The 24,701-nt window shown below is 42.1% G+C and overlaps 1 protein-coding gene across 2 annotated transcripts in view; it reads right to left on the bottom strand.

Annotated features, from left to right (window-relative positions):
- The window catches only part of paaf1 (proteasomal ATPase associated factor 1), a 44,885-nt gene extending 20,782 nt beyond the window's left edge, over positions 1-24,103 (bottom strand). For both annotated transcript variants that reach the window (XM_033023191.1, XM_033023192.1), the window contains exons 1-8: positions 24,017-24,103; positions 23,883-23,923; positions 16,244-16,347; positions 11,427-11,516; positions 9,896-9,994; positions 7,922-8,072; positions 6,915-7,109; positions 2,796-2,887 (exon numbers count right to left, since the gene is read on the bottom strand). In XM_033023191.1, the coding sequence (XP_032879082.1) occupies positions 2,796-2,887; positions 6,915-7,109; positions 7,922-8,072; positions 9,896-9,994; positions 11,427-11,516; positions 16,244-16,347; positions 23,883-23,923; positions 24,017-24,072 (828 nt within the window). In that variant the 5' untranslated portion in view covers positions 24,073-24,103. The remainder of the gene's footprint in view (positions 1-2,795; positions 2,888-6,914; positions 7,110-7,921; positions 8,073-9,895; positions 9,995-11,426; positions 11,517-16,243; positions 16,348-23,882; positions 23,924-24,016) is intronic.
- Between the last annotated feature and the right edge of the window lie 598 nt (positions 24,104-24,701).

Below are 24,701 nucleotides of genomic sequence, written 5' to 3'. Positions count from 1 at the left end.
CTGCACTCCCTAAATAGCAATAATGTCCTTCCTCAAATTAAGGGACCAAAACTGCACACAATACTTCAGGTGTGGTCTCACTAGGGCCCTGTACACTAGGACCTCTTTGCTCCTATACTCAACTTCTCTTGTTATAAAGGCCATTCGCTTTCTTCACTGCCTGCTGTACCTGCATGCTTACTTTCATAGACTGATGAACAAGGACTCCCAGATCCCTTGTACTTCTGCTTTTCCCAACTTAACAGCATTTAGATAATAATCTGCCTTCCTGTTTTGCTACCAAAATGGATAACCTCACATTTATCCACATTAAACTGCATCTGCCCACTCACCCAACCTGTCCAAGTCACCCTGCATTTTCATAGCATCCTCCTCACAGTTCACACTGCCATCCAGCTTTGTGTCATCTGCAAATTTGCTAATGTTACTTTGAATCCCTTCATCTAAATCATTGATGTATATTGTAAATAGCTGCGATCCCAGCACCGAGCCTTGCGGTACCCCACTAGTCACTGCCTGCCATTCTGAACGGGACCTGTTAATCCCTACTCTTTGTTTCCTGTCTGACAACCAATTTTCTATCCATGTCAGCACTCTCGCCCCAATACCATGTGCCCTAATTTTGCCCACTAATCTCCTATGTGGGACCTTATCAAATGCTTTCTGAAAGTCCATGTACACAACATCCACTGGCTCTCCCTTGTTCATTTTCCTAGTTACATCCTCAAAAAATTCCAGAAGATTAGTCAAGCATGATTTCCCTTTCGTAAATCCATGCTGACTCAGACCGATCCTGTTACTGCTATCCAAATGTGCTGCTATTTCATCTTTTATGATTGACTCCAGCATCTTCCCCACCATCGATGTCAGGCTAACTGGTCTATAATTTCATTCCTCACCGCTGAGCTACCCCACCCCCTCTGCCCACCTGTCTGTCTGTTCGATAGGAGGTATACCCTTGTATATTCAGTTCCCAGCCCTGGCCTTCTTGCAGCCATGTCTCTGTAATTCCCACAACATCATACTTGCCAGTTTCTAACTGAGCCTCAAGCTCGTCTACTTTCTTTCTTATACTTCGCCCATTCAGGTACAACACTTTTGACTTTGGTATTCACCTCCCCTCTCACACCGCTCACAATTGGCCCTGACCGTACTTTCTTATCTTTCCTTCCCATTAATTCGGGAGTCTTTTGTAACTTTTCCTGTACTCATTTCCCCTTCAACTCCATCTTTATACTCCCAATTTGTCAATCCCTCCCCCCCACTATTTAGTTTAAACCCACACATGTAGCCCTTGCAAACCTGCCTGCCAGAACCTCAGTCCCCCTCCAGTTAAGATGTAACCCGTCCCTTTTATACAGTCACCCCTGCCCCAGAAGAGATCCCAGTGGTCTATAAATCTAAATCCTTGCTCCCTGCACCAGCTCTTCAACCACACATTCAGATCCCCTATCTCCCTGTTCCTGTCCTCACTAGCACGAGCTACTCGAAGCAATCCAGAGATAACCACCCTAGAAGTCCGGCATTTCAGTCTTCTTCCTAACTCTGTAAACTCACGTTGCAGAACCTCCTTCCTCTTCTTCCTGATGTCGTTTGTGCCAACGTGCACAACTCCTTCCAGCTGTTCACCTTCCCTCTCGAGGATGTTCTGAATTTGGTTTGTGATGTCTTGAACCCTGGCACCACGGAGGCAACAGACCATCCTCGAGTCTCGCCTGCTGCCACAGAATGTCCAGTCTGCACCTTGGACAATCATGGCTGATCTATCTCTCCCTCTCAACCCCATTCTCCTGCCTTCTTCCCATACCCCCTGACACCCTCAAGAAAATCAAGAACCTCTCAATCTCCACCTTAAAAATATCCATTAACTTGGCCTCCACAGCCTTTTCACGGTGTCTCTGTATAGGTGACAATGAATAAACCAGTGGATCAACATTTCAATCACTCAAATATTTGCTTTAATTTGGATCTCTATTCTAACCTCTCACCTTCATCTTTAATATATTCACAATGTATGACTGGTTATGTTAATCTCCCATCATGCTATGCCAGTGTAATCCTGATCATAACGGTGCAAATACGAAATTCTAATCTCAGATCTGGTTTTTTTTGGCAACCAGTTTAAATCAAAATCCTCTGCATATTGCTGCTGAAAATGGCTTTACCTTAATAGCTATGATAAAATGTTTCATGATTTTGAACACCCCCATTCACCTATTCTGCAGTAAAATGAATAGTCCAAGTTTCTCTAATCTCATCCCACTGTACAGGACATTCCTGATACCATTCTAGTAGGATTTACGAAAGCCATTATAAGGTTCTGGGATCTTTTTGATGGCATGGAACCCAATATAGCACACGATACTCTAGATTGGTTAAATATTTCCTAAATGACTGCTCGAATATTTTGCTTTTATAGTCTCTAACCAACTATTTTTAACCCTTAATCAGCCCACTTCATGTTGACTTTAGAATCTCACTATTACAATTGTTCTGGTGATTAGTAAGGCTCAGACATATGCAGTTACCAGTGTAATTTTGTTTGTATAAGTAATCTTTGTCAGTTAATGAAGTTTAACCTAACTGAGCGCATTATTTGGAACTTTCTTCTGAAATATTTTGAGAAAATGTCTCAAACATAGCTGAAAAGTTAATGACATTCTCAATAATCAAATATTTACTTGTAAATAAAGGTCTTCATTGTTATTTACTGTCTGCATTAGCTGTTAGATTCCTACAATTACTACATTTTAAATAAAGAACTTCATTGGTAACAAACAATAAATTGCACTTACTGGTTCCCTGCTAAGCAGTCCGATTCCTTGCAGTTTTTTATCTTCACGAGCTAGCAATAATAATTTTCCCTCAGTCGCTATTTCACGTTCACCTAGGTACATAATTCATGTTTAAAATATACAGTACTGAATACAAGTACATCTATATATTATAGATGCTAGAGATTTTATGTTAAAAGGTCCACAATATTATTTGAAAATCATGAACTAATCTGTAAAAATAACCATAAACTATAATGCATTTTCCACATTGTTTTACATACTATTTCTCTACTTTACATGAAACCATACAGTATATTAACATTTAGAAAAATCCTAGATTACCCTCAATTTACCTGGAATAGTGCAACTTCAAGACCACTTAAAAATGACAATACCTTCTAGGATAGAGCTACACATGTGATTGGCAACCATCCACCATTATAAAGATTAATTCCTGCCATCAATGGCACTTCATGGTTGCAGTGTGCACCATTTGCACCACAAAATGCATTAAACCCAGGCTCCCTTGGCAGTATCTCGCGAACCCACGACTTCTACCACCTGGAAGGGCAAAGGGGGCAGAGTTTGGAATTGTCGTCTGCAAGCTTCTCTCCACGTGAGGGTTTCAAGTGAGGCAGAGGTGTACCTGCACCTTTGTCTACTGCACTCCCCCATCCTGGTTTCATCAGCCCATCGCCCCCTCACCATTGATCCCACTTATTAGATGCAAGTTATTGATTTGCGTAGAAAAAAAACAGGAAACCTGATTATCTGAATGACAATTGATTGGGAAAGGGAAAGGTGCAAAGGGACTTTGGAATCCCTGTGAACCAGCCCCTGAAAGTAATCATGCAAGCGCAGCAGATGGATGAGGTGGAAAATGGGATGTTAGTCTTCACTGAGCGGAGTTGAGTATAAGAGCATTACTGCAGTAAGGCAATCATTCAATATCATGGTGAGTGAGACCAGCCTTGAATGTTGTGTGCAGTCTTGGTTTCATTTGAGAAAGGATGTTCTTATTGTGGAGGGAAAGCAGTAAATGTTCACCAGCCTGATTCCTAGTTTGGTAGGAGTGACATTGGTAGGAGTGACATTGAGAAGAGACACATGGAACTGGAGCTGCTGGAGATGCAAATAAAACATAGGCAACGTTTCAGGTTGGGACCCTTCTTCAGACGGTCTGAAGAAAGGTCCTGGCCCAGATATCGCCTAAACATGTCCTCCAGAGATGCTGCCTGACTCACTGAGTTACTCCATCCAGCACATTGTGTTTTTATTACATATTAGAAGAAATTGGGTTGATTACACTTATATTTGCTGGAAATGAAACAACACTAACAGGACTGGACAGACTTGATGCGAGTGAGTCCAGGACCAAAGGCCAATTTCTAAGGATAATGGTAAGTCAGGTAGGACTGCATTGAGGAGACATTTCTGCACCCAGAGGCTGGTGATATTGTCGATTACCACCACGGAAAGTAGTTGAAACTAAATCATTCAATATATTCAAGACGGAGTTATAGTTCTTCGGCTAAAGGGACCAAGGAATAAGGGGAGAAAGCAGGAGCAGGGTATCTAATTTGAATGATCAGCCATAATTCATATTGAATGAACTGGCGGTAAGCTCGAAGAGCTAAATAGCCCACACATGCTCCAGAATTATGTGTTTCTTTTAAGAAATAGCTGATAAAGTTTTCTCCTGAAGGATGTCTTGCATTTTCACCTGAAAAAAATACTTGGGTCAAGACTTAGAATTTATAACTGCTGTTGACAGATTGTATGTATGCACGTGAAAGATGTATCACCGGAATTTTAATACTGCCACTGTTGAACTGCACAGAGGGCAAGCTACAAATCTTAGGAAAAGCACATGAACATTGTTTTCGAATGCTGACATAGCCTCGAAAACGCTGACGAATCCAAAACATTTAAAGCTGAAAAATAGCCAAGAATAAATACTTCAGATCAAGGCCGCTGCTTGATGGTAATGGAATAAATTAAGTTAATTTTTATTGCATTGGATTCCTGGATGTTTATTAGTACCTTGGAATCGCAGTTTGCAACGCTGTTTTATCTTTGCATTGAATAAGTCTTGTTTTCCAAGGACAACGGTCCTGATTTCTTCATAACAGAGGCAGAAACCTCTCTTTCTAAAACGGCTCATATCTCCATGTAGAGAGATAGCATCAAGACTATTAGCTCAACAGGTGCTAGAGGACATGCCAAAGCAGGGCAGCCAAATGCATCAACCACCTAATTCAGAAGGATCTTACAGAGAGATATGTATTAGACTGTTTGAGGAAATTGCAAGGTTATAAAACAGCTGGCATTAATATTCAAATAATGCAGTTATATTGAATAATTATTTTGCAATTAGGTTCAAACTTGGAGAATTTGCCTAGAGAGATGATTAACTTTGAAAGAAAAGCAGAAAAAAATATATAAAAGATCACCATCTCACCCTAGGTAGACAAAAATGCTGGAGAAACTCAGCGGGTGCAGCAGCATCTATGGAGCGAAGGAAATAGGAAACGTTTTGGGCCGAAACCCTTCTTCGGACGTTGCCTATTCACGAAACGTCGCCTATTTCCTTCGCTCCATAGATGCTGCTGCACTCGCTGAGTTTCTCCAGCATTTTTGTGTACCTTCGATTTTCCAGCATCTGCAGTTCCTTCTTAAACACCATCTCACCCTAAATGTAGGTTCACTTTTTTTGTAGAAAACATAGACATGGAGAGAAAATGATCTCCTACCTCATGAACTAACAGCAAGGTGACAATTTTTCATCCCTGTCTCTTTGGTCTCTAAACTTGGATCCCTGCTCATTTCTGCAAGGCTCCAGCCACCTGAGGCATGACTTTTGCTTCAGGTAATGTGCGACTGACTTGCAACCCGAAATCCTGGAGTGTGTTTCATAGACTTACCTGCTTCCATCATAATGCAAAAGCAAGCTAGTGCTTAAGTATAAGCAAGTCATTTGATAATTTCACTCAATCTTTATTGTAACTTAAATCTTCACCAGCAGATGTAATACAAGTTGTGACTGAATTTTTACAGGAAATCCCCATTTATCAGCGATTAAAAAAAATAAAACACCAGAAGAGTGGCAATATTATTTAGGTGAAGAAGTAGAACAACCTGCATTTGCTTTGGAGTAGAATAAGTATCACAAGGTTCTTCAAAGCAACAGTCATTTAAAAAATGATTGTGAGCCAAGGCAACAGACAATAAGTACCAAAGGTCTGGTCAAATATCTGCATTTATTGGACAAAGAAGGTCGAGGTTCAGAAGCAAGTTGGAAAGAGGAAAGAAGAGGGACACAAAATGCTGGGGTAACTCAGGGTACAGAAGGAATGGGTGATATTTTGGGTCGAGACCCTTCTGCAGACTGAGAGTCAGGGGAGAGGGAGACACGGAGATAAGGAAGGGTAAGGTGTGAAAAACGATACACCAAAAAAGATGAAATTCAAGGACAATGTAGAATAGATAATTGTTAGCTAGGTGAAGGTGATATCAAAGCAAACAGAGATAAAAAGACATGGGTACATGGAGTCTGGAAGGATAGGTGAAGAGAAGAGAGATGGGGGGAAGGGGTGGGGTACAGGAAGCAAGTTGACGGGATGTAGTAGGGGTGGGGCTAGGTTGACAGGCAAAAAGTTTCAGAGTTAATGTTAAGGCAGTTGAAGGCATGTAATGTAATCCTAGCCGTTATAATATTAAAACTTCGTTCTACACTGTGGTCTTTGTTAAATCTGGCTCACCTCAGGAGAGTATGACATTAGTTAGTGCGCAGGACTAGTTAATTCTCCTCCTCCTAGACCAATCCTTCCATATTCCAGGACTAATTATAACTTATTCACCATTGCCGCATTATCTGGTTTCATGCACAACTAGAGAATAAATCAAGGATCTTTCTGCATTATAAATATTACAAGTATGTAGAGTAAACTCAAGCTGTAGAGGAGGTTGCAACAGCCTACCGTAACAATTTACTTGTTCAAGAAGGAACTGCAGATGCTGGAAAATCGAAGGTACACAAAAATGCTGGAGAAACTCAGCGGGTGCAGCAGCATCTATGGAGTGAAGGAAATAGGTAACGTTTCGGGCCGAAACCCTTCTTCGTAACAATTTACTTACTTGGTTGATGCTGAGGAGAACCCAAATTCAATGTGTTTTGAGCTTCACCAATTGAAATTCCATTAATTGGAGTCCCACAATCTGCTAAAACTGCAAGACAAGTGGACATGCCGCAGTCCCACAATCTTGCTGTTCCATCTCTTGAGCTTGAGATGATATTTCTTCCACGCTCTACAATTGCTGTATCGAGAATACCTTTGTAAAAGGAAACATACCATGAACAAGTATTTTCCTCTACTTTAATACAATCTATAAACAAAAGTATTTTCAAAATTGAATAACTGATTCAATTTTGCAAGAGCAAGACAAATAAGATTTAGTACTTAGCTACTCTGCTTTGCCATGTCCTCAAGCACTTGTAACAGCCCCGATGCCAAGTCTCTTTATAGAAAGATGACTGCACAGTTGAGATATTTTGTTAAAGCGATGCTTATATCTTCTTAAAACATTTAACTGCAATGAATTATTGGGCATCATTTAGCCAAATGCAAAAAAATGACAGGAGATGTACAACAAAGACACATGTTGGTAAAAGGAAATGCGAGACTTGCTTAACCAGACAAATATGAAAGGATGACTGTAAGAAAGCCAGCAGAACTGCAGACTTCGAGACTGACTCTTACAGTATTCTTGGGTTTAAACCTCCTTTTGTCAATTATCTTCCCACCCCTGGGTAATGTCCTCCTTCATAGCTTCACGGTCAGCAGTTTTAGTTTTTCTTTCATGAAACACATTTTGAATTGTTAAATTTTTAAAAATTGAATAATTACTTCTGTATAGGTAAGCTGTTTGCTTTGATTTTTGTTTTAAATTTAGAGCATTAATATCCCGGAAGTGAAGATACAGAGAACTCAAAAGAAGACTCTTAAACAGCTAGCCATTAACTCAAAGATAGACACAAAATGCTGGAGTAACTCAGCGGGACAGGCAGCATCTCTGAATAGAAGGAATGTGTGACGTTTTGGGTCGAGACACGTCTTTAGAAAAATCCATTATCAGCTGTTTACCTCCTTTGTGTCCATTTAAAGTTACAGAACAATTTCCATCTTCAACGGACCAGATCTTTAACTGAGCATCCATTCCTCCACTTAGAACGACAATGCCAGATGGAAAAAATCTACAAGTATTCACGTCGTACACATGGCCAACCAGTTCTCTCTAAAAGTGAACATTTATCAAGGTTTAGAGATACGAATAATCATTTAAATTTATTTATAAACACAAAAAATGCACATGCTTTGAAACACTGGAAGTATTATTTCCAAGAGATCAACTCATTACAATAATCCAAGTCTTTAATGTTTGTTATGTCACTCATCTTGCCTATGCATTTGCATTGGAGCCCAGCACAAATACAACAAAAGGTGATGAAATTACCTGCACAATATGGATCAGTTCTAACACGCTGTATCAGAATGATTATAGGAGAATAATCTTAGAAGAAGCACGAAGCAAGAGTGGTGAATCTCTGGAATTCTCTGCCACAGAAGGTAGTTGAGGCCAGTTCATTAGCTATATTTAAGAGGGAGTTAGATGTGGCCCTTGTGGCTAAAGGGATCAGGGGGTATGGAAAGAAGGCAGGTACAGGATACTGAGTTGGATGATCAGCCTTTATCATATTGAATGGCGGTGCAGGCTCGAAGGGCCGAATGGCCTACTCCTGCACCTATTTTCTATGTTTCTATGTTTCTAAAATGCAAGAGGAACTTAGCGGGTATGGCAGCATATGTAGTGAAATAGATAAATGATGTTTCGGGTCGGGACCCTTCTTCAGACTGACTGGAGTAGGGGAGAGAAACCTAACAAAGAGAGATGGAGAAGGGACAAAGCCCAGCAAGTGATAGATGGAGAGAGGAGGACAGATGAACCATTCTACATTTCCTTGATCATCATCTGCTTTGATCTGTCCTTTTCACATCTTACCCTTCCATATCTCTAGTCTCCCTTTCCCCTGACTCTCAGTCTGAAGAAGGGTCTCGATCCAAAATGTCACCCATTCCTTCTCTCCTGAGATGCTGCCTGTCCCGCTGAGTTACTCCAGTATTTTATGTCTATCTTAAGTGATAGGTGGATACAGGTGAGGGGAGGTGGGTGATTGGCAGAAGGGTGGAGTAAGCGACAAGCACTAGAGGTGAAAAGGAGACAAGAGGGTACCGGATAAGGAAGGAGAAGAGAAATGTAAAGCCGGAGGGAGTGATATGGGTTAAAGGGGCAGGGGGGAGACAGGAAAGAGGAGGGAGAAAAGGAAAATGTGAGACTTGAGTATGGAAGATGAGCGTATGGAAGAGGGGAAAAGAGCAACATGACAGGGGTGGTGGAAGATGGCAGGGAAATATGTGTACGCTGGTGTTGGGGGGGTTACTTCTTGAAATTGGTGAATTCAATGTTCATAATGGGTTGTAAGCTACCCAAGTGGAATATGAGGTGGAATATGTTCTTCCAGTTTGTTTTAGGATACCCAACCCCAATCAGTCCAAGGAAAGGTCCCAGCCTGAAACATCATCTGTCCTTCAAAGGTCCCAGCCTGTCCATTCCTGACCTGCTGAGTTCATCTAGTACTTTGTTTTTTTGCTCAAGATTCCAGCATCTGCAGTATCTTATGTCTCAATCTCATACCAAGGTTTTATTACAACTGTAATAAATTGATTCTGCATCAGTTTCCTCACTTATGAGGTGACTGGAAAATGCTGATGTCATTACAGCTTCATAATCTCCCCAGGTTGCCCAAACAAAGTGAAATTTTAATTACGTAATCTCTCAAAGCCCTCTTAGTTATTAAAAATGCACGTTCAATTTTGTGTGATATTTAATATGATTCAAAAATAAACTCAGAACAAAAAGGTCACTCAATCTCTCCAAGGAATCTGATCAAGACAGTCTGAAATGTTTTCCCCTTAGTCCAGAAAAATAAAATTGTCATGACAAAATTATTTTGTGTATTGTGTTACTAAAATTTGAAAAGTAATTAAATAGACACTCACCCTCAATTCTCCAGTGTTGGCCTGCCAGACTCTCATTGTTCCATCTGTGCTGCAAGATACCCCCAGTCCACCACCACTAGATATATCCATGCTGGTTATCTAGATGCAAGATTTAAGGAAGCAATGCTGTACTTAAATCTAACATAATACACTTTATTTCTGAAACATGCAGAGGCATATGGCTAAATTCCAGGAAGGATGGCAGACTGAGTGAATTAAGATCTTGCATTACTGTTAAAATTGTTTGGCTGTAGTTTTATGTGGAGATGTTTATACAATTACACATTACATCATAATTACGAAAGATCTAAATGTTTTATTGTCAAATTTTAGTAGCTGCTGCGTGATAAAGATTGTAATAATTTATGAAAGAAAATCTTGCATGCAATTTTTTTTAATGCTACTCACTTCATTCAATAAAGGGTGAATTTGCATTCAGGCAATGAAATAGTCTGATTACATTCTGGAGCCCATCTCTCAAAAGTGCAATTAATATCTCGGCACTGAAAGATTAACTACCTTAATACCAAGTAATCAGGGGGTATGACTACTCAGGGGGTTAATAAATAAAACGTACAATCTTGTTCAATAATGCCATTAGTCCAGGGTACTCCCACTAGATTAGCTTTCACAGCTTTGTTTGTGGGAAGTCTTCCTTGCCCAAGACTTGTGACAGACAAAAGGCTGCAAGCAATGTGTTACCATCTTATTCTCTTCTACACAAGAGTGAGATTACTTAAAAAAATAAGCATATATGGCATCTTCATGCAAAAGACCTGTTGTTGTAATAGTTGAGACAAAATATACAAAATAATTATTTTTGATGGATAAGTAAAATTCCGATAACCCACCACCGCACTATTTGGATTTCCCATCTGGTTCACCGATTGCTGATTCCTGTGCTCCCTAATGTACAGCAGCTTCTGTTATCACACATCCTTTCCTTCACCAGATCCAGGAGGTTCCCATGCTCCCTTTCACCAACTGGGGCCCCAGTTCCTGCACACCCTTCAAACTCACCCTGTCACTTCCAGAGGTTGTTTGAAATTCACCTAGTTCTGTTCCCCATGCTCCCTTGAAGCTTATTGGGGTTCACTGGAAAATGTATTATTCTACTGTACTATATCCAAAAAAAATAATAATTAAGTGTGTAGAGATATTAATTGGAATGACATCCAAAAGTCTGAATAATCTGCTGGTTCGGCACCGCCTAAATCGCCTAAAACAAACCTTTACAGTACTTCATTCTCCAAATAAAAAATGTTAAACTAGTCAATTAAATTTTATTAATCCAATGAATCCTTTTCCTCATCTACTTAACAAAATCTACAGCCAGCACTAACACTGTAGGAACCTGAGATGCTCACCAAAATATTAATAAAGTCACAATGAGATTATTAACATACACAATTTTCAAATGAACATTGCAGTCAAATTAGGCTCAAAGCAAAGCCTGCTGTTGTCCCAATAAAAGTACTAACATCTCTCTGTTTATATAGGTAAGGAGCATCTCAGAAAAATATGAACTTACACTTTTGGTGTGTATTCTAGAGAATATTGCATAAGGCACAAGAAATTTCGAGGCTGCATTTCCATCTGGGCAGGAAATTAAAATGCTTTTCTGCAAGAGAAAAAATAGACTTTTAAAAATTGAATGCATCACAGATCATACACTGCATCTTCACTAATGATAATATGAAAGGAAATTATATTGAGGAGTAGAAGGTAGACAATGCTGGAGAAACTCAGCGGGTGAGGCAACATCTATGGGACAACAGACAATGGACAATAGGTGCAGGAGTAGGTCATTCGGCCCTTCGAGCCAGCATCATCCCCAATCAGTATCCTGTTCCTGCCTTCTCCCCATATCCCGACTCCACTATTTTTAAGAGCCCTATCTAGCTCTCTCTGGACAGCATCCAGAGAACCTGCCTCCACCGCCCTCTGAGGCTGAGAATTCCACAGACTCGCCACTCTCTGTGAGAAAAAGTGTTTCCTCGTCTCCGTTCTAAATGGCTTACTCCTTATTCTTAAACTGTGGCCCCTGGTTCTGGATTCCCCCAACATCGGGAACATGTTTCCTGCCTCTAGCGTGTCCAAACCCTTAACAATCTTAGGTGACAGGAATAAGGAATAGGTGACGTTTCGGGTCGAGACCCTTCTTCATACTGATGTGGAGGTGGGGGTGCGGGAAGAAGAAAGGAAGAGGCGGAGACAGTAGGCGGTGGGAGAGCTGGGAAGGGGAGGGGGAGGAGGGAGAAAGCAAGGACTACCTGAAATTGGAGAAGTCAATGTTCATACCGCTGGGGTGTAAACTACCCAGGGCTCGAAATTAACGGTTGCCCGCTTGCCAATGGCCAGCTAAAGTCCCACTGGGCAACCTAAAAGCGGTGTCATTTTGCCCGGCTTGGCAAGCAGCCGGGACACCTGCCGTTCAACTCAGATCCCTTCAGATGCCGGGTCCCCTTCTCTATCTCTCTCTTTGTCACTCTCCGTCTCCGCCCGCCATCCGTGTCGGGGCCGCCGGGTCTCCAGCCGCTCCTCATCCGCCGGAACGGCCGGCCGCCTTGCACATGCGCACAACCACGGCCAGCACATCATCGGCCAGCCCTGCACAAGCACACTGCCACGGCAACTGGTCGGCACCGGGTACTTTCTCCCTCCCTTTGCATTGTGGGAGATCTGGCTGCCATTGATGTCCGGTCGCCGCCCGGCCGCGACCGCTGAAAACCAACGCAGAATCACTCCGTGGAGCTGGAGTAACTCTTGCTTCTTGGTTTCCTGGGCCTACAAAAATATTCCAAATGGAATTTAAACTGGAGGTGGTGGAGGGTCCAAACTCTGAACAATAACAGCCTATTGCACATTAGCTGTTTATTTATTGTGTATATATATGGTCTATGGTATACCGACACACTGAACTTTTATCTCCTGTTCTATATTATGTTTACATATTCTGTTGTGCTGCAGCAAGCAAGAATTTCATTGTCCTATCTGGGACACATGACAATAAAACTCTCTTGACTCTTGACTTGGACTTCAGCAAAAAAGGGTTTTTGGGAAAAAAGAGCTACCTTAAACTGAGTTGCGTCTGGTTGGGTAACAATGGTAGGGTGATGGCTATTCCATGCTTTAATTGTGTGGGGGAACTCCATGGAGCAGCCAGCATCTCTGGATAGAAGAAATTGGGTGACGTTTCGTGTAGAGACCCTTCTTTAGACTCCCTCTGGTTTTAGTGTTTTTAGTTTAATTTAAAGATACAGCATGGAAACAGGCCCTTCAGCCCACCAAGTCCACGCCGACCACCGATCACCCGTACACTAGTTCTATCCCACACATTAACGACGTAAGTCAAGAGTGTTTTATTCTCTCACGTCCCAGTTAGAACAATGAAATCCTTACTTGCAGCAGCACAACAGAATATGTAAACATAGTACTCTGTAAACAATGTTATGAACGAGAAAGTATATTTATATATGAATATATAACTGTATAAATATATATATATATGTGTGTGTGTGTGTGTATAATATATATACCCACACACACACACAATTTCCCTCCTGGGATTAATAAAGTTCTATCGTATAGTATTGTGTGTGTAGGAAGGAACTGCAGATGCTGGTTTAAACTGAAGATGGACACAAAAAGCTGGACTAACTCAACAGGTCAGTTCCTGCACATCTTTGGAATGTGGAAGGAAACAAGAGCACCCGGAGAAAACCCATGCGATCATAAGGGAAAAGGAGCAAACTCCATACAGACAGCACCCATATTCAGGATCAATTCTGGGTCTCTGGCACTTTTAGGCAGCAACTTTATGGCCAATGTACTGCCCCATAGTCTTGAACTGAATTAAAACATACAGTAGCTGTAAAGGGGGACATAGCATCACTTAGAGATTTAAGACTGAAAATGGATAGTTCCTTTTTTTATCAACGTATATTTTTTTGTGTGTTGGAAAACAAAATATAGTGACACAGCTGGTGGACTTGCTGCCTCACACACCTGAGATCTGTGTTCGATCCTGTCCTCGGGCACTGTCTGTGTTGAATTTGCATTCTCCCTGCAAGCATGTGGGTTTCCTCCCACATCCCAAAGACGCATTGGCTTTGTAAAATCTCGTCTCTGTAAAATTGCCCCTAATGTGTAGGGAGTGGGTGAGGAAAGAGGGATAACAGAACTTGTGTGAATGGGTGGAAGACAAAAAAGCTGGAGAAAATAAGCGGGTGAGGCAGCATTTATGGAGCGAAGGAATAGGCGACGTTTGGGCTCGAGACCCTTCTACAGACTGATGTCGGGGGGGGCGGGAAAAATTCCTTTCCGAGGCGGAGACAGTAGGCTGTGGGAGAGTTGGGAATGGGAAGGGAAGGAGGGAGAAAGCAAGGACCACTTGAAATTGGAGAAGCCAATGTTCATACCGCTGGATGTAAACTACCCAAGCGAAATATGAGGTGCTGCTCCTCCAATTTGCGGTGGGCCTCACTCTGGCCATGGAGGAGGCCTAGGACAGAAAGGTCGGATTCGGAATGGGAAGGGGATTTGAAGTGCTGAGCCACCGGGAGATCAGGTTGGTTATTGCGAACTGAATGGAGGTGTTACGCGAAGCGATCGCCAAGCCTGAGCTTGGTCTCACCGAGGTTGATCATACGCTGAATAATCCAACCACATTTTTGTTTGGAAGTGGAAAGAAATAATAGAAATTGCATTCATTGCAACGTGTAAAAAGAGTTGAGATATTGTATTATAATTTTGCTGCATGTCATTGTGGTATATATCATGTCTTGATTGGTGAATATGTTTAGTTTGTGACTATATTTGAAGCAGAAATAATATGTGTAAGTTTCATTGAGCATAATTCCGACTGGTAACTACGCACTTCGTCCGAGCACATTATCGCACGCGTCATGCAAGCCGTCTTAACTGATCACTGTCATTTGGCAACCTAAAAAGCTGCCTAGGTTGCCCGGCTGGAAACAGAGAAAAAAAGTTAAGTGAGAGCCCTGCTACCCAAGCGAAATATGAGATGCTGCTCCTCCAATTTGCGGTGGGACACACTCTGGCCCAGGAAGAGGCCCAGGACAGAAAGGTTAGATTTGGAATGGGAGGGGGAGTTGAAGTGCTGGGCCACCGGGAGATCAGGTTGGTTAGTGCGAACCAAGCGGAGTAGAGCAGCTGATAACAAGCCCACGCTTGGTCTCACCGATATAGATCTGCTGACACCTAGAGCAGCGGATGCAATAGATGAGGTTGGAGGAGGAGCAGGTGAACCTCTGCCGCACCTGGAAAGACTGCTTGGGTCCTTGGATGGAGTCAAGGGGGGAGGTAACGCAACAAGTGTAGCATTTCCTGTGGTTGCAAGGAAAAGTACCAGAGGATGGGGTGGTTTGGGTGGGAAGAGACGAATTGACCAGGGAGTTACGGAGGGGGCAGTCTCTGCGGAAAGCCGAAAGGGGAGGAGATGGGAAGATGTGGCCAGTGGCGAAAATGTCGGAGGATTATCTGTTGTATGTGACGGCTGGTGGGGTGGAAGGTGAGGACAAGAGGGACTCTGTCCTTGTTACAAGTAGGGGGATGGGAAGTGAGAGCGGAGCTACGGAATATAGAGGAGATCCTGATGAGAGCCTCATCTATAGTAGAAGAGGGGAACCCCCGTTCCCTAAAGAATGAGGACATCTCCGATGCCCTGGTGCGGAACACCTCATCCTGGGTGCAGATGCGGTGTAGACGGAGGAATTGTTAGTAGGGGATAGAGTCCTTACAGGAAGCAGGGTGGGAAGAAGTGTAGTCCAGATAGCCATGGGTTTATAGTAGATGTTGGTCAGTAGTCTGTTACCTGCAATGGAGATAGTGAGGTCTAGAAACGGTAGGGAGATATCGGAAATGGTCCAGGAGAATTTGAGTGGCGGATGGAAGTTGATGAAATGGATGAAGTCAGTGAGTTCTGCATGGGTGCAGGAGGTAGCACCAATGCAGTCGTCAATGTAGCCGTGGTACAGTTCGGGGATAGGGCCAAGGTACGCCGCAAACAAGGACTGTTCGACGTATCCTACAAAGAGGCAAGCATAGCTGGGGCCCATTGCTACGCCTTGGATTTGGAGGAAATGGGAGGGGTCAAAGGAAAAGTTGTTGAGGTTAAGGACCAGCTCCGCTAGGCGGAGGAGAGTATTTGTAGACGGGGATTGGTTGGTTCTGTGGTCGAGGAAGAAACTTTAAGACCATCCTGATGAGGTAGAGTGACTGGACATCCATGATGAAGATGAAGATGAAGGAGCGGGGGCCTGGAAAACGGAAGTCATGGCGGAGACGAAGAGCGTGTGCGGTGTCTTGGACATAGTAGAATCTCACCTTTGTAACTTCAGTTACGTCAAATCCCTCTGAAGCGGTGACGACAGGAATGCCATCCTTGCCAAGCCCTTGGCACTTAATGGAGCCATATAAAGTGGTTGCTCCTAAAATGAGCAAAAATGAATATTGTTTAAAAATTAAATAACTCTTACTTGTAATTAGAATTTTTGCAGAATGTCAACTGCAAATCCATGTTTAAACTACTTTTAAACCTTTCAATCTTTTTGATGAGACATTAAGCCTAAATGCTACCAGGTAACACCTGAAAAGTATGACTTGGTTTTGAAAAGGAAGTTCTCCCCAGTGTACTTGATAATGTTTATCCCTGAAATGATATAACTTAAACAAATTATCTGGACAGTATCTCCTCACTGTAAACAGGTTTTAAACCATATTGCCTAACAGTAGATGAAAAAAAAATGTAATTTGCTCGTAGTGCCTTGAGATAACCCTGGATTATAAAAAGATATTCCATGAAACCAAGCTTCTATTTTGCATGGGTTTTTGAGTGGCAAGGATCTAAAATTATGGCACAAATTTCCAAATAACTTCTGATATCTCTTGAAATTATTGTGGATTCAAAGCCAACACTGTGAATTGTTTTTACGTAAAATTCAGCGAGAATATTGATCTTTTTTAAATGACCCAGCTCTAATTTTAAGATTATTCTCATTTGTCTTGGATTTCTACATTAGAGAAAATAATTTATCTGTGCCTCGTCTATAAACAATTTTATCATTTTAAACACCTTGATTAGATCAGAATTCAAGATCTTGAACTCAGGAGAATATAAGATTATGCAACCTGTACTCAGAATACTGCTGAGGTACCTGCTTAAAGCAGACCACTATCATCCGGGTGCGGATGAAAAACAAGGTAGCATGCCTTCGAGAGACGACTGTCTGGTCTCCCAGACAGACTAGATCGATTAGCCTACCACTGCAACGGGTCCAGAGCAGATGCCATCTCCCTGGGCTTACACTCATCCCTGGAACATCAGGATAACAACACCTATGTCAGGCTCCGTATTGATTCTAGCTCTGCCTTCAGCACCATAATTGGCACAAAACCTATCTCCAAACTCCTAGCCTTAGCAACCCTTTCTGCAATGGATCCTTGAGTTCCTGACCCATAGATTGCAATCAGTATAGATGGGCGACAAAACATCCCCCACGATAACTCTCAGCCCTGGTGCCTTTAAGGCTGTGTCCTCAGCCCCGACTATACTCCCTGGGCGCTCACAGCAGAGCTCGGAAAATGACGAGATGGGAGTACAGGAAGGAGATAGAGAGCTTAGTAGCATGGTGTCAAGTCAACAACCTCTTCCTCAATGTCAGCAAAGCAAAAGAGCTAGTTATTGACTTTAGGAAGCAAAGCGGCGTACACATTCCAGCCTGCAACAATGGTGTTGAAGTGTAGATCGTCGAAAGCGTCAAGTTCCTAAGCATAATCATCACCAAACATTTGTCCTGGCCAACCACATCAGATAAGGCCAAGAAAGCACAGCAGTGCCCCAAATTCCTCAAATGGTAAAGGAAATTTGGCATGTCACCAACTAATCTTGCCAACTTCTACAGATGCCATAGTAAGCGTTCTATCAGTACGCATCACAACATGGTATAGCAACTGCTCTTCCCAAGACCGCAAGAGATTTCAGAGAGTAGTCGACGCAGTCCAGTCTGTCTTGCAAAGTCTACTCCATCCACACTTCACACTGCCTTGGGAAAGCAGCCAACATAATCAAGGACCACTCACACATTTGTCATTCTCTTTTCTCCCTTTTCCACTGGGCAGAAGATACAAAAGCTTGAAAGCATGTACTACCAGATTTGAAAAGTTGCTTCTGCATTGTTATCAGACCCTTGAACCGACCTCTCATAAGCTAAGGATGTCTTCCCAATCTATTTTGTTGCGGCCCTTTGACTCTCTTTTAACATGCACTTTCTCTGCAGCTGTAACACAATATTCTACACTCTCTTTTCTACCTTTTTTGTATTTGTGAATGGTATGATTGCACTCAATGGTGCCGAAACTAGGAATACGGAGATTGAATGGTTATTCATTGTATCTAATAAAAAAATAAACCAATAACAAAGATAGACACAAAAAGCTAGATTAACTCAGTGGGTCAGACAGTATATCCAGAGAAAAGGAATAGGTGACGTTTCAGGTCAAGATCCTTCTTCAGACTGAGAGTGAGGAGCCCCTCACTCTCAGTCTGAAGAAGGGTCACGACCTGAAATGTCACCTATTCCTTTTCTTCAGAGATACTGTGTTCAAGAAGGAACTGCAGATGCTGGAAAATCGAAGGTAGACAAAATTGCTGGAGAAACTCAGCGGGTGCGGCAGCATCTATGGAACAAAGGAAATAGGCAACGTTTCGGGCCGAAACGTTGCCTATTTCCTTCGCTCCATAGATGTTGCTGCACCCGCAGAGTTTCTCCAGCAATTTTGTCTACTTTCAGAGATACTGTTTGATCTGCTGAGTTACTCCAGCTTTTTGTGTCTATCTTCGGTTTAAACCAGCATCTGCAGTTCCTTCCTACACATAAACCAATACCAGCTTATCACAGCGTAAATCAATTATTAAGAATATTATTTTGTTTCGTGCCTTTGCTTCTTATATCGACAAATTGGAATATAAAGTCTGAAAATCATGAACACTATGGTCAAATGAGTGCTTAAATCCAGCATGCAGTTCAGGTGGCTGATACGCAATGCTGACATCTGGTAACTGGATGGGCTATGATAGGCTGGATCAATGAATTTAAAAATATGATATTACATTGAAACATAGGTAATAGAAGCACGGGCAAGTAATACAAGTCTTGAACCTTGTATTTTGGGTTGATCATGATTGATCCTCCACTTTCCCAACTAATCCCCATATTCCGAGTTTCCAAACATCTATCGATTTTCTTCCTTGTGGTGACTCACCATCTATTTGCCTCCTGGATAGACATCCAAACCTTTACAACTCATCGAGCTCACAAATGTCCCCTTATTTCCAAACTAAATGGCTAACCCTTTATCCTGTGATTATAAACTACACTGAACACACAACCTCTTGGGTAGTGACCGTTGCAGGTCCTTGGACAATCTTATGTGCATTGATAAGATCACTTTTCATTCTTCTAAACACCAGTGAATAAATCTTATTCAATCTCTCTTCAGAAATACCCAATATCCTTGGAATCAATCTAGGACATCTGCAGTGCAGTATATCCTCCCTTAGCTCTGAGATCAAACTGATTTCACTAAAGCCATGCATAACTGCAGCAAAACTTCCTAATGTCTGTACTTCAATCCCTTGGAATAAAGGGATTCCATTTGCATATTGCATTTCCAAGTTCACAAAACAACATACAGTGCCCTCTATAATGTTTGGGACAAAGACCTATCATTTATTTATTTGCCTCTGTACTCCACAATTTAAGATTTGTAATAGAAAAAAACCACCATGTGGTTAAAGTGCACATTGTCAGATTTTAATAAAGGCCATTTTTATACATTTTGGTTTCACCATGTAGAAATTACAGCTGTGTTTATACAGTCCCCCCATTTCAGGGCATCACAATAATGTTTGGGACACATGGCTTCACAGGCGTTTGTAATTGCTCAAGTGTGTTTAATTGCCTCCTTAATTCAGGTATCAGAGAGCTCTCAGCACCTAGTCTTTCCTCCAGTCTTTCCAGTACATTTGGAAACTTTTATTGCTGTTTTTCAACACGAGGACCAAAGTTGTGCCAATGAAAGTCAAAGAAGCCATTATGAGATTTAGAAACAAGAATAAAACTGTTGGAGACTTCTGCCAAACCTTAGGCTTACCAAAATCAAGTGTTTGGAACATCATTAAGAAGAAAGAGAGCACCGGTGAGCTTACTAATCGCAAAGGGACTGGCAGACCAAGGAAGACCTCCACAGCTGATGACAGAATAATTCTCTCTATAATAAAGAAAAATCCCCAAACACTTCAGATTCAGATTCAGATTCTGACTGCATTTCGTTGTCTCTGTATTGTACACTGACAATGACAATTAAAGTTGAATCTGAATCTGAGAATAATTCTCTCTATAATAAAGAAAAATCCCCAAACACTTGTCCGACAGATCAGAAACTCTCTTCAGGTGTGGATTTGTCAATGACCACTGTCCGCAGAAGATTTAATGAACAGAAATACAGAGGCTACACTACAAGATGCAAACCACTGGTTAGCCGCAAAAATAGGATGGCCAGGTTACAGTTTGCCAAGAAGTACTCAAAAGAGCAACCACAGGTCTGGAAAAAGGTCTTGTGAACAGGTGAAACGAAGATTAACTTATATCAGAGTGATGGCAAGAGTAAAGTATGGAGGAGAGAAGGAACTGCCCAAGATCCAAAGCCTGCCACCTCATCTGTGAAACACAGTGGTGGGGGTGTTATGGCCTGGGCATGTATGGCTGCTGAAGGTACTGGCTCACTTGATGATACAACTGCTGATGGTAGTAGCATAATGAATTCTGAAGTGTATCGACACATCCTATCTGCTCAGGTTCAAACAAATGCCTCAAAACTCATTGGCCGGCGGTTCATTCTACAGCAAGACAATGATCCCAAACATACTGCTAAAGCAACAAAGGAGTTTTTCAAAGCTAAATAATGGTCAATTCTTGAATGGCCAAGTCAATCACCCGATTTGAACCCAATTGAGCATGCCTTTTATATGCTGAAGAGAAAACTGAAGGGGACTAGTCCCCAAAACAAGCATAAGCTTAAGATGGCTACAATACAGGCCTGGCAGAGCATCACCAGAGAACACACCCAGCAACTGGTGATGTCCATGAATCACAGACTTCAAGCAGTCATTGCATGCAAAGGATATGCAACAAATTACTAAACATGACTACTTTCATTTACATGACATTGCTGTGTCCCAAACATTGTGCCCTGAAATGGGGGAACGATGTATAAACATTGCTGTAATTTCTACACAATGAAACCAAAATGCATTGAAATGGCCTTTATTAAGATCTGACAATGTGCACTTTAATCACATGTGATTTTTTTCTATTACAAATCTCAAATTGTGGAGCACGGAGGCAAATAAATAAATTATGGAGGGCACTGTACCAAGAATGGCAGGCAGTGGCGAGTGGAGTGCCGCAAGGCTCTGTGCTGGGGCTGCAACTATTTACAATATATATGAATGATTTAGATGATGGAATTAAATGTAACACTAGAAAATTTGCAGATGACACAAAGCTGGGTGGCAGTGTGTAATTCTGTTTTTCATTGTACCTCAGTACACCTGATAATAAACTAAAACTGAAACATATTGGACCAGTTATTTTGCTTAAATGCAGTTCTCTAAAATGGACAGATGTTTGAAGCACACGATACAGAAGTTCTGAACTTCCCCACAGCTGATTGCTGCTCTTTCAAATTTCCCAGCACCTAGTCGAGAGCACCCATTGATCTTAAATGGAAGAAACAGATGCACCAGTACAAAGCAAACAGATCCGTTATTATTTAATGGAATTGATTTAATGATAGTTAATTGTTCCCTGGTGTTTAAATGACTTATTTATTCTTAGTTTTACCGATCATTTTGGAAGAAATGATTCCAACATTTAATCATTTGAGTAACTTTGAATGTGAATGTCTGAGACAATTAAAACTCCTTGATGGTTTTGACATTCAGTAAGTTTGCGGGTGTGGTATATTGGACTCTCAGAGCAATTCTGGGAGAGTTTGACACAGTCAGAAATTACTTGTGTCACACAGCTGGCAACCAGCTTCTGCAGGTTAAATTTTCAGTCTCACTACAAATAAGAACAAGCCCAGAAACCAGGTAGCCTGCAAGCTTAAGTGATTCACCAGTCAACAGACCTTCTGAGCCATAATAAGTCCCTAAATAATATGTTATTGCATGCTTAATGCTACTAGCGTGATAGGAAGACACTTCATATCACTTTGCTTTTCAAACATTATAATAAGTGATATACAATGTTGGAACCAATGGTTCTGTTTTATGTATTTGATTCAGAGATTCGAAAAATGGTCTACTTTGCCTAATTAGTAAAATGATTACACCAGTAATTAAATTAGTTATTAGTAAAATGGACCACTTGTCAAAATTGGAGGCCGCCTCTGGCAACAACACATCTGATTCCTGGGCTGTCAGGACTTTCACATGAAGAAAGACTGGATAGACTCGGCTTGTATTCGCTAGAATTTAGAAGATTGAGTGGGGATCTTATAGAAATGTACAAAATTCTTAAGAGGTTGGACAGGCTAGAGGCAGGAAGATTGTTCCCGATGTTGGGGAAGTCCAGAACAAGGGGTCACAGTTTAAGGATAAGGGGTAAGTCTTTTAGGACCGAGATGAGAAAAACATTTTTCACACAGAGTGGTGAATCTGTGGAATTCTTTGCCACAGAAAGTAGTTGAGGCCAGTTCATTGGCTATATTTAAGAGGGAGTTAGATGTGGCCCTTGTGGCTAAAGGGATCAGGGAGTATGGAGAGAAGGCAGGTACAAGATACTGAGTTGGATGATCAGCCATGATCATATTGAACGGCGGTGCAGGCTCGAAGGGCCGAATGGCCTACTCCTGCACCTATTTTCTATGTTTCTATCTCTAGCAGATGAGTTCAGAGTCTATTACGCCTGTTTTGAACAGGAAAACTAAGCTCCACGTTAGCGAGTCCGATATCTCCCACTAGCTCAGTCCTATATATCTTAGTGGCAGAAGTCAGATCTGCTTTCCCAGGGTGGGCTCCTGGAAAGAGGCCAGCATGGATGGGAGTCCCTGGACGGGTTCTGAAATTGTGCGCCAATCAACTGGCCACAGTCTGCACTGACATCTTCAACCTCTCACTTCAACAATATAGGGAAGCTGGGTAATCAAATGACGTCACGTGCCCCAGATGACGCGACCTGTCGTATCTTGCCGTATCGTGTCGCGGGTGGACTTACATTGACACCACTTGATGGCTGTGACGTCACAGGCGCTGTTCTATGCTGTTGCATGCCGTCCTATGGCGATGCATGGTGACGTGTCCTGTCCTATGGTGATGCGTGGAAATTGGTGAGGCGGAGTGTCATACCTTAGCGCGGCTGTGTCTTATCCTGTCGTACTACTTGACGGTTTTTAGGCGACATCGGGCGTCAGTCACTGACACCCGTCGCCGCTCATAAAATCGCAAAGTGGGACAGGACCTTAAGGGGAACAAGGCTCAGTGTTCAAGAAGGAACTGCAGATGCTGGAAAATCGAAGGTACACAAAAATGCTGGAGAAACTCAGCGGGTGCAGCAGCATCTATGGAGCGAAGGAAATAGGTAACGTTTCGGGCCGAAACCCTTCCTCAGTGATGTGTTGTGATTCTGTCTAGCCAAGAGGCAGAATCTGTGTGCATTCAGCAACACCGTCTTCAGGGGACAAGAGGGAAAAGGCACAGTTGTCAAAAGGATTGCAGATGATAAGAGGTTGTTTGTTGCTGTGGCATGGAATGCAGATGTATATTCACTATTCCCACAGGTCATATTGTTTAAAGAGGGGTTGGGGCGAGAACAAGCCAGGGGTCAGCACTGTAAGCCTTGTTGGGCTGGTACACTCTCTGGTGTTTATTTTAAACATTAAGTCCTGTCTTAGCGCTTACCCGGAATTTTACAGGAAACCCAGGCTTCCCTCTCATTCTCCCTGTCGGGACAAAAAGAGAAGAGTAATTAGAGCCCCGTCGGCAGAGAGAGAGAGGGTTGTACAAAGGAACAATCTGGCATCAGCTCCATTTACCACAAGGCCCTCGCCCAGTCGCTCTGGATGAAGATGCGACCTCCTGCCCCTGCCATGGCGGTGCCACACTGCCGCACACCGCAGCGACCAGACCAGACTGTCGCAAACATAGAGCAAACGCTGCCTGCTATTCCCTCCACCTCTCTCCCTCCCTCCCCCCCGGCTGCTGAACGGCTCAGTCAGTGGGAGAGCGTTTTTGGAGCAAAGAGGCTGCTGTAACCTGGACTCTGGTGCTCCTCCCAGTTGCAATGAAGCTCAACAACTGAACTAGTTAAATATATAAAATGATTGAGCAGTATTTTACATTTAGCCATGTGATTTTATACATGAAATATACTTTCCAAACCTAATATACTTATTATTTAAGGCTACATTCAATATATATATATATATATATAATATACACATACGTACAAATACTCAAACATACTCAAATATACACACAAACATTACATAATATACACATGCACACATTATATATTATAATGTTCCTATACAATATATATATTGTTCCAATACACTATATATATTATATAGTGTGTTTGTGTGTGCATATAATGTGTGTACTAATGTGTATGCATATATTCAATATATATTGCTCTTAAAAATGTTTTGTGTATATATATACTAGGCCAAGTGCAGGTTGGGTCTGCTCCCCCAACGTAATATTCCAGCACTCACCCGT

This window comes from Amblyraja radiata, chromosome 6 (assembly GCF_010909765.2).
Source record: "Amblyraja radiata isolate CabotCenter1 chromosome 6, sAmbRad1.1.pri, whole genome shotgun sequence".
NCBI classification, from domain to species: domain Eukaryota; kingdom Metazoa; phylum Chordata; class Chondrichthyes; order Rajiformes; family Rajidae; genus Amblyraja; species Amblyraja radiata.
The sequence above is the reverse complement of the archived record's forward strand: the minus strand, read 5'-3'. Positions and strand labels throughout refer to the sequence as shown.